At 45.2% G+C, this 12111-nt stretch overlaps 1 protein-coding gene across 1 annotated transcript; it reads left to right on the top strand.

The window, feature by feature from the left end:
* Positions 1–2564: 2564 nt before the first annotated feature.
* Positions 2565–11765, top strand: LOC121550620 (coilin). Its single transcript, XM_045211133.1, is given in 9 exon segments — positions 2565–2862; positions 3195–3567; positions 3569–4235; positions 4315–4565; positions 4802–4891; positions 7556–7603; positions 9243–9312; positions 9972–10060; positions 10753–11765. Coding segments are annotated over 9 exon segments (1893 nt in total). The 5' UTR covers positions 2565–2617; the 3' UTR covers positions 10813–11765.
* The last annotated feature ends 346 nt before the right edge of the window (positions 11766–12111 follow it).

Genomic DNA, 12111 nt, shown 5'->3' with positions numbered 1-12111 from the left:
ACACACTCAATCAAACAGACTCCAACCTCTCCACAATGGCCAAGACCAGAGAGCTGTGTAAGGACATCAGGGATAACATTGTAGACCTGCACAAGGCTGGGATGGGCTACAGGACAATAGGCAAGCAGCTTGGTGAGAAGGAAACAACTGTTGGCGCAATTATTAGAAAATGGAAGAAGTTCAAGATGACGGTCAATCACCCTCGGTCTGGGGCTCCATGCAAGATCTCACCTCATGGGGCATCAATGATCATGAGGAAGGTGAGGGATCAGCCCAGAACTACACGGCAGGACCTGGTCAATGACCTGAAGAGAGCTGGGACCACAGTCTCAAAGAAAACCATTAGTAACACCAAGCCGTCATGGATTAAAATCCTGCAGCGCACGCAAGGTCCCCTTGCTCAAGCCAGCGCATGTCCAGGCCCGTCTGAAGTTTGCCAATGACCATCTGGATGATCCAGAGGAGGAATGGGAGAAGGTCATGTGGTCTGATGAGACAAAAATAGAGCTTTTTGTCTAAATTCCACTCGCCGTGTTTGGAGGAAGAAGAAGGATGAGTACAACCCCAAGAACACCATCCCAACCGTGAAGCATGGAGGTGGAAACATCATTCTTTGGGGATGCTTTTCTGCAAAGGGGACAGGACGACTGCACCATATTGAGCGGAGGATGGATGGGGCCATGTATCGCGAGATCTTGGCCAACAACCTCCTTCCCTCAGTAAGAGCATTGAAGATGGGTCGTGGCTGGGTCTTCCAGCATGACAACGACCCGAAACACACAGCCAGGGCAACTAAGGAGTGGCTCCGTAAGAAGCATCTCAAGGTCCTGGAGTGGCCTAGCCAGTCTCCAGACCTGAACCCAATAGAAAATCTTTGGAGGGGAGCTGAAAGTCCGTATTGCCCAGCGACAGCCCCCGAAACCTGAAGGATCTGGAGAAGGTCTGTATGGAGGAGTGGGCCAAAATCCCTGCTGCAGTGTGTGCAAACCTGGTCAAGACCTACAGGAAACGTATGATCTCTGTAATTGCAAACAAAGGTTTCTGTACCAAATATTAAGTTCTGCTTTTCTGATGTATCAAATACTTATGTCATGCAATAAAATGCAAATTAATTACTTAAAAATCATACAATGTGATTTTCTGGATTTTTGTTTTAGATTCTGTCTCTCACAGTTGAAGTGTACCTATGATAAAAATTACAGACCTCTACATGCTTTGTAAGTAGGAAAACCTGCAAAATCAGCAGTGTATCAAATACTTGTTCTCCCCAGGGGGGTACCGGTGCAGAGTCAATGTGCGGGGGCACCGGCTAGTTGAGGTAGTTGAAGTAATATGTACATGTGGGTAGAGTTAAAGTGACTATGCATAAATAATTAACAGAGTAGCAGCAGCGTAAAAAGATGGGGTGGGGGGTGGGGGGGCAGTGCAAATAGTCCGGGTAGCCGTGATTGGCTGTTCAGGAGTCTTATGGCTTGGGGGTAGAAGCTGTTGAGAAGTCTTTTGGACCTAGACTTGGCACTCCGGTACCTGTTTGACATGCGCTGGCTTGAGCAGGGGGACCTTGCGTGCGCTGCAGGATTTTAATCCATGACGGCGTAGTGTGTTACTAATGGTTTTCTTTGAGACTGTGGTCCCAGCTCTCTTCAGGTCATTGACCAGGTCCTGCCGTGTAGTTCTGGGCTGATCTCTCACCTTCCTCATGATCATTGATGCCCCACGAGGTGAGATCTTGCATGGAGCCCCAGACCGAGGGTGACTGACCGTCATCTTGAACTTCTTCAATTTTCTAATAATTGCGCCAACAGTTGTTGCCTTCTCACCAAGCTGCTTGCCTATTGTCCTGTAGCCCATCCCAGCCTTGTGCAGGTCTACAATTTTATCCCTGATGTCCTTACACAGCTCTCTGGTCTTGGCCGTTGTGGAGAGGTTGGAGTCTGTTTGATTGAGTGTGTGGACAGGTGTCTTTTATACAGGTAACGAGTTCAAACAGGTGCAGTTAATACAGGTAATGAGTGGAGAACAGGAGGGCTTCTTAAAGAAAAACTAACAGGTCTGTGAGAACCGGAATTGTTACTGGTTGGTAGGTGATCAAATACTTATGTCATGCAATAAAATGCAAATTAATTACTTAAAAATCATACAATGTGATTTTCTGGATTTTTGTTTTAGATTCCGTCTCTCACAGTTGAAGTGTACCTATGATAAAAATTACAGACCTCTACATGCTTTGTAAGTAGGAAAACCTGCAAAATCGGCAGTGTATCAAATACTTGTTCTCCCCACTGTATATAGCCTCCCTACTGTTATTTTATTTTACTTCTGCTCTTTTTTTCTCAACACTTTTTTGTTGTTGTTTTATTTTACTTTTTTATTAAAAATAAATGCACTGTTGGTAAAGGGCTGTAAGTAAGCATTTCACTGTTCAAAACAACTGGGAACTCAGAAATATCAGACTTCAATGCATTCAAGACAACTCGGGGGAAAAACGAGCTCCGACTGGGAAAATTCCCTTCCGCACCAATAGGTGGCAGTAACTAAACACGAGTCAATTCTTAAAAAGGCAGGCAAATAGTTTTCTGAACAGCGCGTGAGAGAGATTTCCTTCCACACAGCAGCAATGGCAGCCTCCAATACGATACGGGTGCGATTGTATTTTGATTACCCGCCGCCTTCGGTATCCGACTGTCGCATGTGCTGGGTGCTCGTTGATTTGAACAAATGCCGTGTGGTAGCAGACTTGGCCAGCATAATCAGGGAGAAGTTCGACTTCAGTCGCAGGAGCATTTTGAGTCTATTCATTGAAGACTGCTACCTGCCGCATACAGAGAGGATCTACGTAGTCCGAGACAACGACAGCATCAGGTGCGTCACACACCCTAGCCACTCATGTTTTTATCCAGTCTGATCCACGCTTAGCTCTAAACCTCCGCTAACGCCTTGGACCAGAGCTAATGGCGCTGAAACTTTAATTAGGATCTCAGTCAGTGATCTCACCCACGTGGTTGGTTCATTATATTTCTATGGGTTGGTTATACAGCCTAGCTAGCTAGCTACATAGGCTAGCTACAAAACAATGGAGGGATTGCACTCCAAGCCTGGTCTTAGCCTAGGCCAATATCTGTTTTCACACACACACATCCTAGTACTTTGAGAATATCTACCGTTCCAACCCTCCGTGTTGTGTTGTTTGACAGAGTGAAGGTGGACATCCTAACCCGTTTGAATGGAAGTCCGTCCAACACATCTGCTGTCAACTCCAAGAAGAAGAGGAGGAGAGATGCGGAGGAGGAGGAGCCCACACAGAACCAAGTGAGTGAAGAGTGGAAAAAGAAGAAGAAGAAGAGACAGAACGAGGAGAGTCAGGAGGCCGATTCCAACCAGACTGCGGTTGAAGAGAGGAGCAAAGAAGACAAGAAGAAACAGAAGAAGAAAAAAGGAGGAGAAGATGGTGACCAAAACCACTGCCTCATCCACAGGACCCTCTCCCACCTCGTCCACAGGACCCTCTCCCACCATAGCCAAAGGGGACAAAAACACCAAGAAGGCTCCAGCTGCCACAGCAGTATCTGTTAACGGTAAAGCCACAGCAAAGACCCAGAATGGGGAAACAGACTCATGTTCTGATTCCAGTGGCAGCAGTAGTGAGGAGGAAGCCCCAAGTAAAAACCCCACACAGAAACGACCCCCCAAATCACCCTCTGCTACCTCTACACACCCCGTCGCATCTAAAGCCACCCCAAAAGTCACCCCTATAGTCAAACCCCCAACCCCCAATAAGAAACCACGCCCACCTCCCTCGTCATCCGATTCGGACTCAGACTCATCGGATGACGATGCCTCTAGCAAAGCCACCACAGGCAAACCTCCGGTTAAAAACCAAACTCCTCTATCCAAGCCTGCTGCCACTCCTCCTACTACCACAGGCTCCGACGCTGGTCCTAGGGACAAAACCACCCCCTCCGAGCCCAGACCCAGCCTCCCTTCCTCAGGTCCCATGAACTCTGTATCCCCTGGCCAGAGAGCTAAAGCTCCAGGGACAGGCTCAGCCCCAGCAGCACAGAAGGCCCCCAGGAGGCCTGAGAGCTCAGACTCTAGTGGTGGTAGTAGTAGTGAGGAGGAGGAGATTCAGCTGGTTATCAAACGGCCAGGCCTGGGGATGGGGACGGTCCCTGCTATGGCAGCAGACCCCACCTGGAGAGGCCGAGGCAGGGGAAGCCCTAGGAGTGCAGAGAGGGGTGGGGGTAGAGGGGATAGGGGGTTGGGATAGGGGTTGGGGTAGAGGGGATCGAGGCCAGGGTTGGGGTGGTGCTGGAGGTGGAGGCAGGGGGGGTAGAGGTGGGGAGTGGGACAGGGGTCCTCGTGGTGGGGGTAGAGGAGGGAGAGGAGAAGATAGAGGGGCAGGAGGAGATCATGCAGGGTTTTATTTCAACTATGAAGGTGGACAGCGACAGCAGAATAATCATCAGCAGCTACCATCGTACCAGAATGACTCCCTGGTTAACAACACTGTGGTGCTACCTTCATACCAGAACGACTCCCTGATTAACAACTCTGTGGTGTTCCAGGTAAGTCAACTGACTGCTAGACGGTATTCCAGAGTTGGTCAATTCAAGTAATTTAGATAGCATTTTCTTTCTCATTGAAAAGCACAGAACTGGAATTGGAATTTCTGTTTACTTCTTGAATTGACTAAATTGAAATGGATTTGACCCCAACCCTGTGGCATTCTGTAACCTACTTCTGTTGCTGCTGGAATGAAGATGTGGGAGGTATGATATTTATAGGTGTGTGTGTGCTGTAGAACCCATCAGAGAGTGTCACCAGGAGGGACTACAGTGAGATGCCCCTCCTAGCTGCTCCCCCTCAGGTGGGACAGAAAATCGCCTTCAAGGTAACACACCACTTATAGACCAACCTTCAAGGTAACATACCACTTATAGACCAGCCTTCAAGGTAACACACCACTTATAGACCAACCTTCAAGGTAACTCACCACTTATAGACCAGCCTTCAAGGTAACACACCACTTATAGACCAACCTTCAAGGTAACTCACCACTTATAGACCAGCCTTCAAGGTAACATACCACTTATAGACCAACCTTCAAGGTAACTCACCACTTATAGACCAGCCTTCAAGGTAACATACCACTTATAGACCAGCCTTCAAGGTAACATACCACTTATAGACCAGCCTTCAAGGTAACATACCACTTATAGACCAACCTTCAAGGTAACTCACCACTTATAGACCAGCCTTCAAGGTAACATACCACTTATAGACCAGCCTTCAAGGTAACATACCACTTATAGACCAACCTTCAAGGTAACTCACCACTTATAGACCAACCTTCAAGGTAACATACCACTTATAGACCAGCCTTCAAGGTAACATACCACTTATAGACCAGCCTTCAAGGTAACATACCACTTATAGACCAGCCTTCAAGGTAACATACCACTTATAGACCAACCTTCAAGGTAACTCACCACTTATAGACCAACCTTCAAGGTAACATACCACTTATAGACCAACCTTCAAGGTAACTCACCACTTATAGACCAACCTTCAAGGTAACATACCACTTATAGACCAACCTTCAAGGTAACTCACCACTTATAGACCAACCTTCAAGGTAACATACCACTTATAGACCAACCTTCAAGGTAACTCACCACTTATAGACCAACCTTCAAGGTAACATACCACTTATAGACCAACCTTCAAGGTAACTCACCACTTATAGACCAACCTTCAAGGTAACATACCACTTATAGACCAACCTTCAAGGTAACATACCACTTATAGACCAACCTTCAAGGTAACTCACCACTTATAGACCAACCTTCAAGGTAACACACCACTTATAGACCAACCTTCAAGGTAACATACCACTTATAGACCAACCTTCAAGGTAACTCACCACTTATAGACCAACCTTCAAGGTAACTCACCACTTATAGACCAACCTTCAAGGTAACACACCACTTGTAGACCAGCCTTCAAGGTAACACACCACTTATAGACCAGCCTTCAAGGTAACACACCACTTATAGACCAACCTTGGAGGTAACTCACCACTTATAGACCAACCTTGGAGGTAACTCACCACTTATAGACCAACCTTGGAGGTAACTCGCCACTTATAGACCAACCTTGGAGGTAACTCGCCACTTATAGACCAACCTTGGAGGTAACTCGCCACTCAGACAGACCTTGGAGGTAACTCGCCACTTATAGACAGACCTTGGAGGTAACTCGCCACTTATAGACCAACCTTGGAGGTAACTCGCCACTTATAGACCAACCTTGGAGGTAACTCGCCACTTATAGACCAACCTTGGAGGTAACTCGCCACTTATAGACCAACCTTGGAGGTAACTCACCACTTATAGACCAACCTTGGAGGTAACTCACCACTTATAGACCAACCTTGGAGGTAACTCACCACTTATAGACCAACCTTGGAGGTAACTCGCCACTTATAGACCAACCTTGGAGGTAACTCGCCACTTATAGACAGACCTTGGAGGTAACTCACCACTTATAGACCAACCTTGGAGGTAACTCACCACTTATAGACCAACCTTGGAGGTAACTCACCACTTATAGACCAACCTTGGAGGTAACTCACCACTTATAGACAGACCTTGGAGGTAACTCGCCACTTATAGACCAACCTTGGAGGTAACTCACCACTTATAGACCAACCTTGGAGGTAACTCGCCACTTATAGACCAACCTTGGAGGTAACTCGCCACTTATAGACAGACCTTGGAGGTAACTCGCCACTTATAGACCAACCTTGGAGGTAACTCGCCACTTATAGACAGACCTTGGAGGTAACTCGCCACTCAGACAGACCTTGGAGGTAACTCACCACTTATAGACCAGCCTTGGAGGTAACTCACCACTCAGACCAGCCTTGGAGGTAACTCACCACTCAGACCAACCTTGGAGGTAACTCACCACTCAGACCAACCTTGGAGGTAACTCACCACTCAGACAGACCTTGGAGGTAACTCACCACTCAGACAGACCTTGGAGGTAACTCACCACTCAGACAGACCGTGCTGCTGGTGGATATGGAACAGTTCTATATTCACCACACAGCTCAGTCTGATAAACTCGGTTCAAATGGAAGCAATGCATTTACCTTCACTAATTTCATGTCTTTATTTAGCCAGGGTGGTCCACTCGGTAACACTTGCCGCTGTTTCCCAGTGGTTCAAATGGAAGCAACTGTATGTACTAGTAGAAAAAATAGCATAGTTAGGGTATAGGGTCACTCCATTCAGACGCTGGAGTTTTTCCTGCTCAGGTCATGTGGCCAAGAAAAACTCCTAGCGGTACTAATTCAGTAGACTCAATGGACAAGGTGGGAAACAGTTAAAGACGCTGGTAATGTAAGTCCCTCCATTTTCCATGCTAATAAAGCCTCCTTTAATTAAAATAGAAGAACAGTGAGAGATTACTGTACAGCTGTGTTGCTAAGGTGCTGCATGCCTCAATGTCACTCATTATCACTCCAGTGTGTGTTTGTGTATGTTCACAGCTGCTGGAGCTGACAGAGAACTACACACCAGAGGTGTCTGAGTATAAAGTGAGTAAAAATAGCAGAAAGACTAACTCCTTTTCTCTCTTCAGTGTCTGGTATAACTAGAGGAGAAAGAACTGTCAACACGGTTAGGAACTGTTTTCTCTCTGTCTTCAGTGTCTGGTATAACTAGAGGAGAAAGAGCTGTCAACACGGTTAGGAACTGTTTTCTCTCTGTCTTCAGTGTCTGGTATAACTAGAGGAGAAAGAGCTGTCAACACGGTTAGGAACTGTTTTCTCTCTGTCTTCAGTGTCTGATATAACTAGAGGAGAAAGAGCTGTCAACACGGTTAGGAACTGTTTTCTCTCTGTCTTCAGTGTCTGGTATAACTAGAGGAGAAAGAGCTGTCAACACGGTTAGGAACTGTTTTCTCTGTCTTCAGTGTCTGGTATAACTAGAGGAGAAAGAGCTGTCAACACGGTTAGGAACTGTTTTTCTCTGTCTTCAGTGTCTGGTATAACTAGAGGAGAAAGAGCTGTCAACACGGTTAGGAACTGTTTTCTCTCTATCTTCAGTGTCTGGTATAACTAGAGGAGAAAGAGCTGTCAACACGGTTAGGAACTGTTTTCTCTCTGTCTTCAGTGTCTGGTATAACTAGAGGAGAAAGAGCTGTCAACACGGTTAGGAACTGTTTTCTCTCTGTCTTCAGTGTCTGATATAACTAGAGGAGAAAGAGCTGTCAACACGGTTAGGAACTGTTTTCTCTCTGTCTTCAGTGTCTGGTATAACTAGAGGAGAAAGAGCTGTCAACACGGTTAGGAACTGTTTTCTCTGTCTTCAGTGTCTGATATAACTAGAGGAGAAAGAGTTGTCAACACGGTTAGGAACTGTTTTCTCTGTCTTCAGTGTCTGATATAACTAGAGGAGAAAGAGCTGTCAACACGGTTAGGAACTGTTTTCTCTCCATCTTCAGTGTCTGGTATAACTAGAGGAGAAAGAGCTGTCAACACGGTTAGGAACTGTTTTCTCTCTTCAGTGTCTGGTATAACTAGAGGAGAAAGAGCTGTCAACACGGTTAGGAACTGTTTTCTCTCTCTCTTCTGTGTCTGATATAACTAGAGGAGAAAGAGTTGTCAACACGGTTAGGAACTGTTTTCTCTCTGTCTTCAGTGTCTGGTATAACTAGAGGAGAAAGAGCTGTCAACACGGTTAGGAACTGTTTTCTCTCTCTTCAGTGTCTGGTATAACTAGAGGAGAAAGAGCTGTCAACACGGTTAGGAACTGTTTTCTCTGTCTTCAGTGTCTGGTATAACTAGAGGAGAAAGAGCTGTCAACACGGTTAGGAACTGTTTTCTCTCTATCTTCAGTGTCTGGTATAACTAGAGGAGAAAGAGCTGTCAACACGGTTAGGAACTGTTTTCTCTCTGTCTTCAGTGTCTGGTATAACTAGAGGAGAAAGAGCTGTCAACACGGTTAGGAACTGTTTTCTCTCTGTCTTCAGTGTCTGGTATAACTAGAGGAGAAAGAGCTGTCAACACGGTTAGGAACTGTTATTTTCTAACAGTATGTGGACAGCGCTTTTTTCTCAAGTTATGTCCTGAACTAGGACTAAATACATGTGGTAAGAAATGTTTATGTGCTACATTAAAAAAAATATTATCTCTTTCATTTGGGTAATGTCTTTTCTCACTGTTTGTCTTTCAGGAGGGGAAGATCATTCATTTTGACCACAGCACAAAACAGATTGAGCTAGAGCTGCTCTCTGCTTATCAAGGTAAGGCCAAACAGATGGCTGCTCTCTGCTTATTAAGGTAAGGCCAAACAGATGGCTGCTCTCTGCTTATTAAGGTAAGGCCAAACAGATGGCTGCTCTCTGCTTATTAAGGTAAGGCCAAACAGATGGCTGCTCTCTGCTTATTAAGGTAAGGCCAAACAGATGGCTGCTCTCTGCTTATTAAGGTAAGGCCAAACAGATGGCTGCTCTCTGCTTATTAAGGTAAGGCCAAACAGATGGCTGCTCTCTGCTTATTAAGGTAAGGCCAAACAGATGGCTGCTCTCTGCTTATTAAGGTAAGGCCAACCGCATGGTAAGATTGAAGATCCCTCACTTAACATTTTAAATGAAAGGGAAAAAATAAATAAAAGCAGTGTCTGCATCCCGATTCTCCGCTCTTCTCCAAAGTGCACCGGCACAACTTCCTGTCATTGGATTGGTGTGATGAAAAGCGTCTGCTAAATGGCATATTATGATTGTCTGGAGTGAGGTTCCATTGTTGAATCCATGACAAGTCTGCCAGTGCTCACTTTGGGAGAAAGGTGGAGAATGGTGATTCAGCTGATGTTTCCCCCAGCCATCTGAAGACACCTGACACTACCGGTCAATGATGGGCCTTACTAAGATGGACCGCCCTAACATGTCTGTCTGTCCTTCAGCTCCGGTGGAGCCGGGGAAGTTTGACCTGGTGTATCAGAACGCTGACGGATCAGAGAGTGTGGAGTACGCTGTGTCCCGTGGCTCCAGGGTAAGACATAAAATACTGTTACTGTACGTTTTATAAACATGAATAAAACCAATGGGCTCAGAGAGCGGAGTACGCTGTTGGGGTAAGATACTGTTCAATACAACGTTATTTCATAGAACCTGTCTACATGCAATAAATGCAGCAATCCTGCAGGAAAATTGAACTGCGCACGTTAATTATTTAGATTTAATTTCTACCATACTGTATTATATTGTATGTCAGAGCCAGGGTTATGGCGTAACCGCTGAATGTTGTTCTGGTTCCACTGACCACCCTCTCTTCACTAAGCAGGCCTCTTCTCACTCTGTACTGTCTGTGTGACACTGTTTGGATGAGCTAACCTCGCTCTATTGTCCCTGACTGCATTTTAACCCCATCACCCACACGTTGAGGGAAGCTGTTCATTGTCCAATGAATGTCCCTTACAATCGCTTAGTTGAAAGAGAAAACCGGTGGGCTACTTTAAACCCGGCATAAGGGGGGTTACATTTTTCCCAATAAAACAGCTGTATGTGCAGAATTCCGAATGTTGTATTTTTCCGGTAACCATGGGGACGACTGTGACGTCACTCCCATATAATTAATAGAATCCTTTTTCTGTGCTCTCTCTCTCTGTGTCTCTCTCTCTGTCTCTGTGTGTCTATTTGTCTATCTCTCTGTGTGTGTGTGTGTGTGTGTGTGTGTGTGCGCAGGTGACTGAACGTTGGGACTCGCTGCTGGAGCCCAGGCTGGTTGTGGGGAATTTGGGCTGAGGAACAAGATGGACGTTCTTGGTCGACTTGGCCCAGGCATTTCTAACACACCGGCCCATTTTTTCCCCCCCTTGAGGTCCCCAGTATTGGCCAAATTATAATAATTTGGCAAACAACCCCAATTTAGACCGGCCCAAATCTGGTATTTACCAGATCTGCCGCATGGCCAGTCTGTTTCTGTTTGGGAGGATGTACTGGGGCTTGTTCTGACACCCCCATAGACGGTTTACCCTGGACCCAGATTAAGCCTAATCACATTTTTCAATGGAAGTGTTCCATTGAGTGTGCTTATTTTAAAGTCCAGGAGTAGGCTTCATCTGGGTCCGGGAAACCAGCCCTAATGTCAATGTGTGGTTGACTCTACAGTCTCTCTGATGAAGCGCTTTATACAGCGGTAGTATTTTTACCTTACCAAACCCCTTACCCTTATTTTACCCTGCTCCTCCCCACACTGAGTGTTTCAGCATTAGGGCAGGCTTTTGTTCCAGCCCAGCACTAAAAAATCTGGTCAATTCCACTTCAAGTCTGTCAATTCAGGATATTAACTAATTCAGAATGTTTTTATGAAGATTTTTTTTATTCAATAGTTTGAGTTTGTTCATTTCCTCAACAGACAAGAGTTCAAATGGAATTGACCAGAACCATGGATTCAGCTAATCAAAGTCTGGATTAAAGCTATTGATGAGTTGGTTCACATGTCTTAGTTCTGGGTGTGATGAGCACCGTTTTAATGCCCCACTCAAACCTTCTAATGTTGTATTGCGGAAAGGAGGGTACAGGGCAGGTTGAGGAAGTACTGTCAAAGATGTTCTTTGGTCTCTTGTCATTTACTATCTCTTGATCTTAGTCTATGGTTTTATGTGTTTGTTTTTTTACACATTGTTATAACTGTGAATGTCCCTTGATTTTAAAAAAATACTTGTTTGTAAGATAATAAAGTTTGTGATATCCTATGACCGGGTATGTGTGGTTTCTTAATAAACTATGCTATAGATCCAGTAGTTATTTATTAAGAATAGCATCTACACAGTAGAGGTCAGGCCAATTAATGTAATGTAAGTAGCTATTCAGGGTAACCATGGAGCTGGGGCTTGTACAAGGAAAATACATACATTTTCCAATATGTGTGTCATATTTAGAGCCGTTTTTAGTTTTAAATATCACCATTTATTTCACATTGATTTACAGTAATGATTAACTTCCAAGTTTCTATTCAATAGTCGTATGTTTGGAAAACAATTAAGGTAGGAGGTAGATGGTATCCCAATAACATCAAATTGTATCTTTCACATTGATTTA

Source organism: Coregonus clupeaformis, chromosome 35 (assembly GCF_020615455.1).
Source record: "Coregonus clupeaformis isolate EN_2021a chromosome 35, ASM2061545v1, whole genome shotgun sequence".
NCBI lineage: Eukaryota > Metazoa > Chordata > Actinopteri > Salmoniformes > Salmonidae > Coregonus > Coregonus clupeaformis.
Note: the sequence above shows the minus strand (reverse complement) of the source record. Positions and strands in the feature narration are given on the sequence as shown.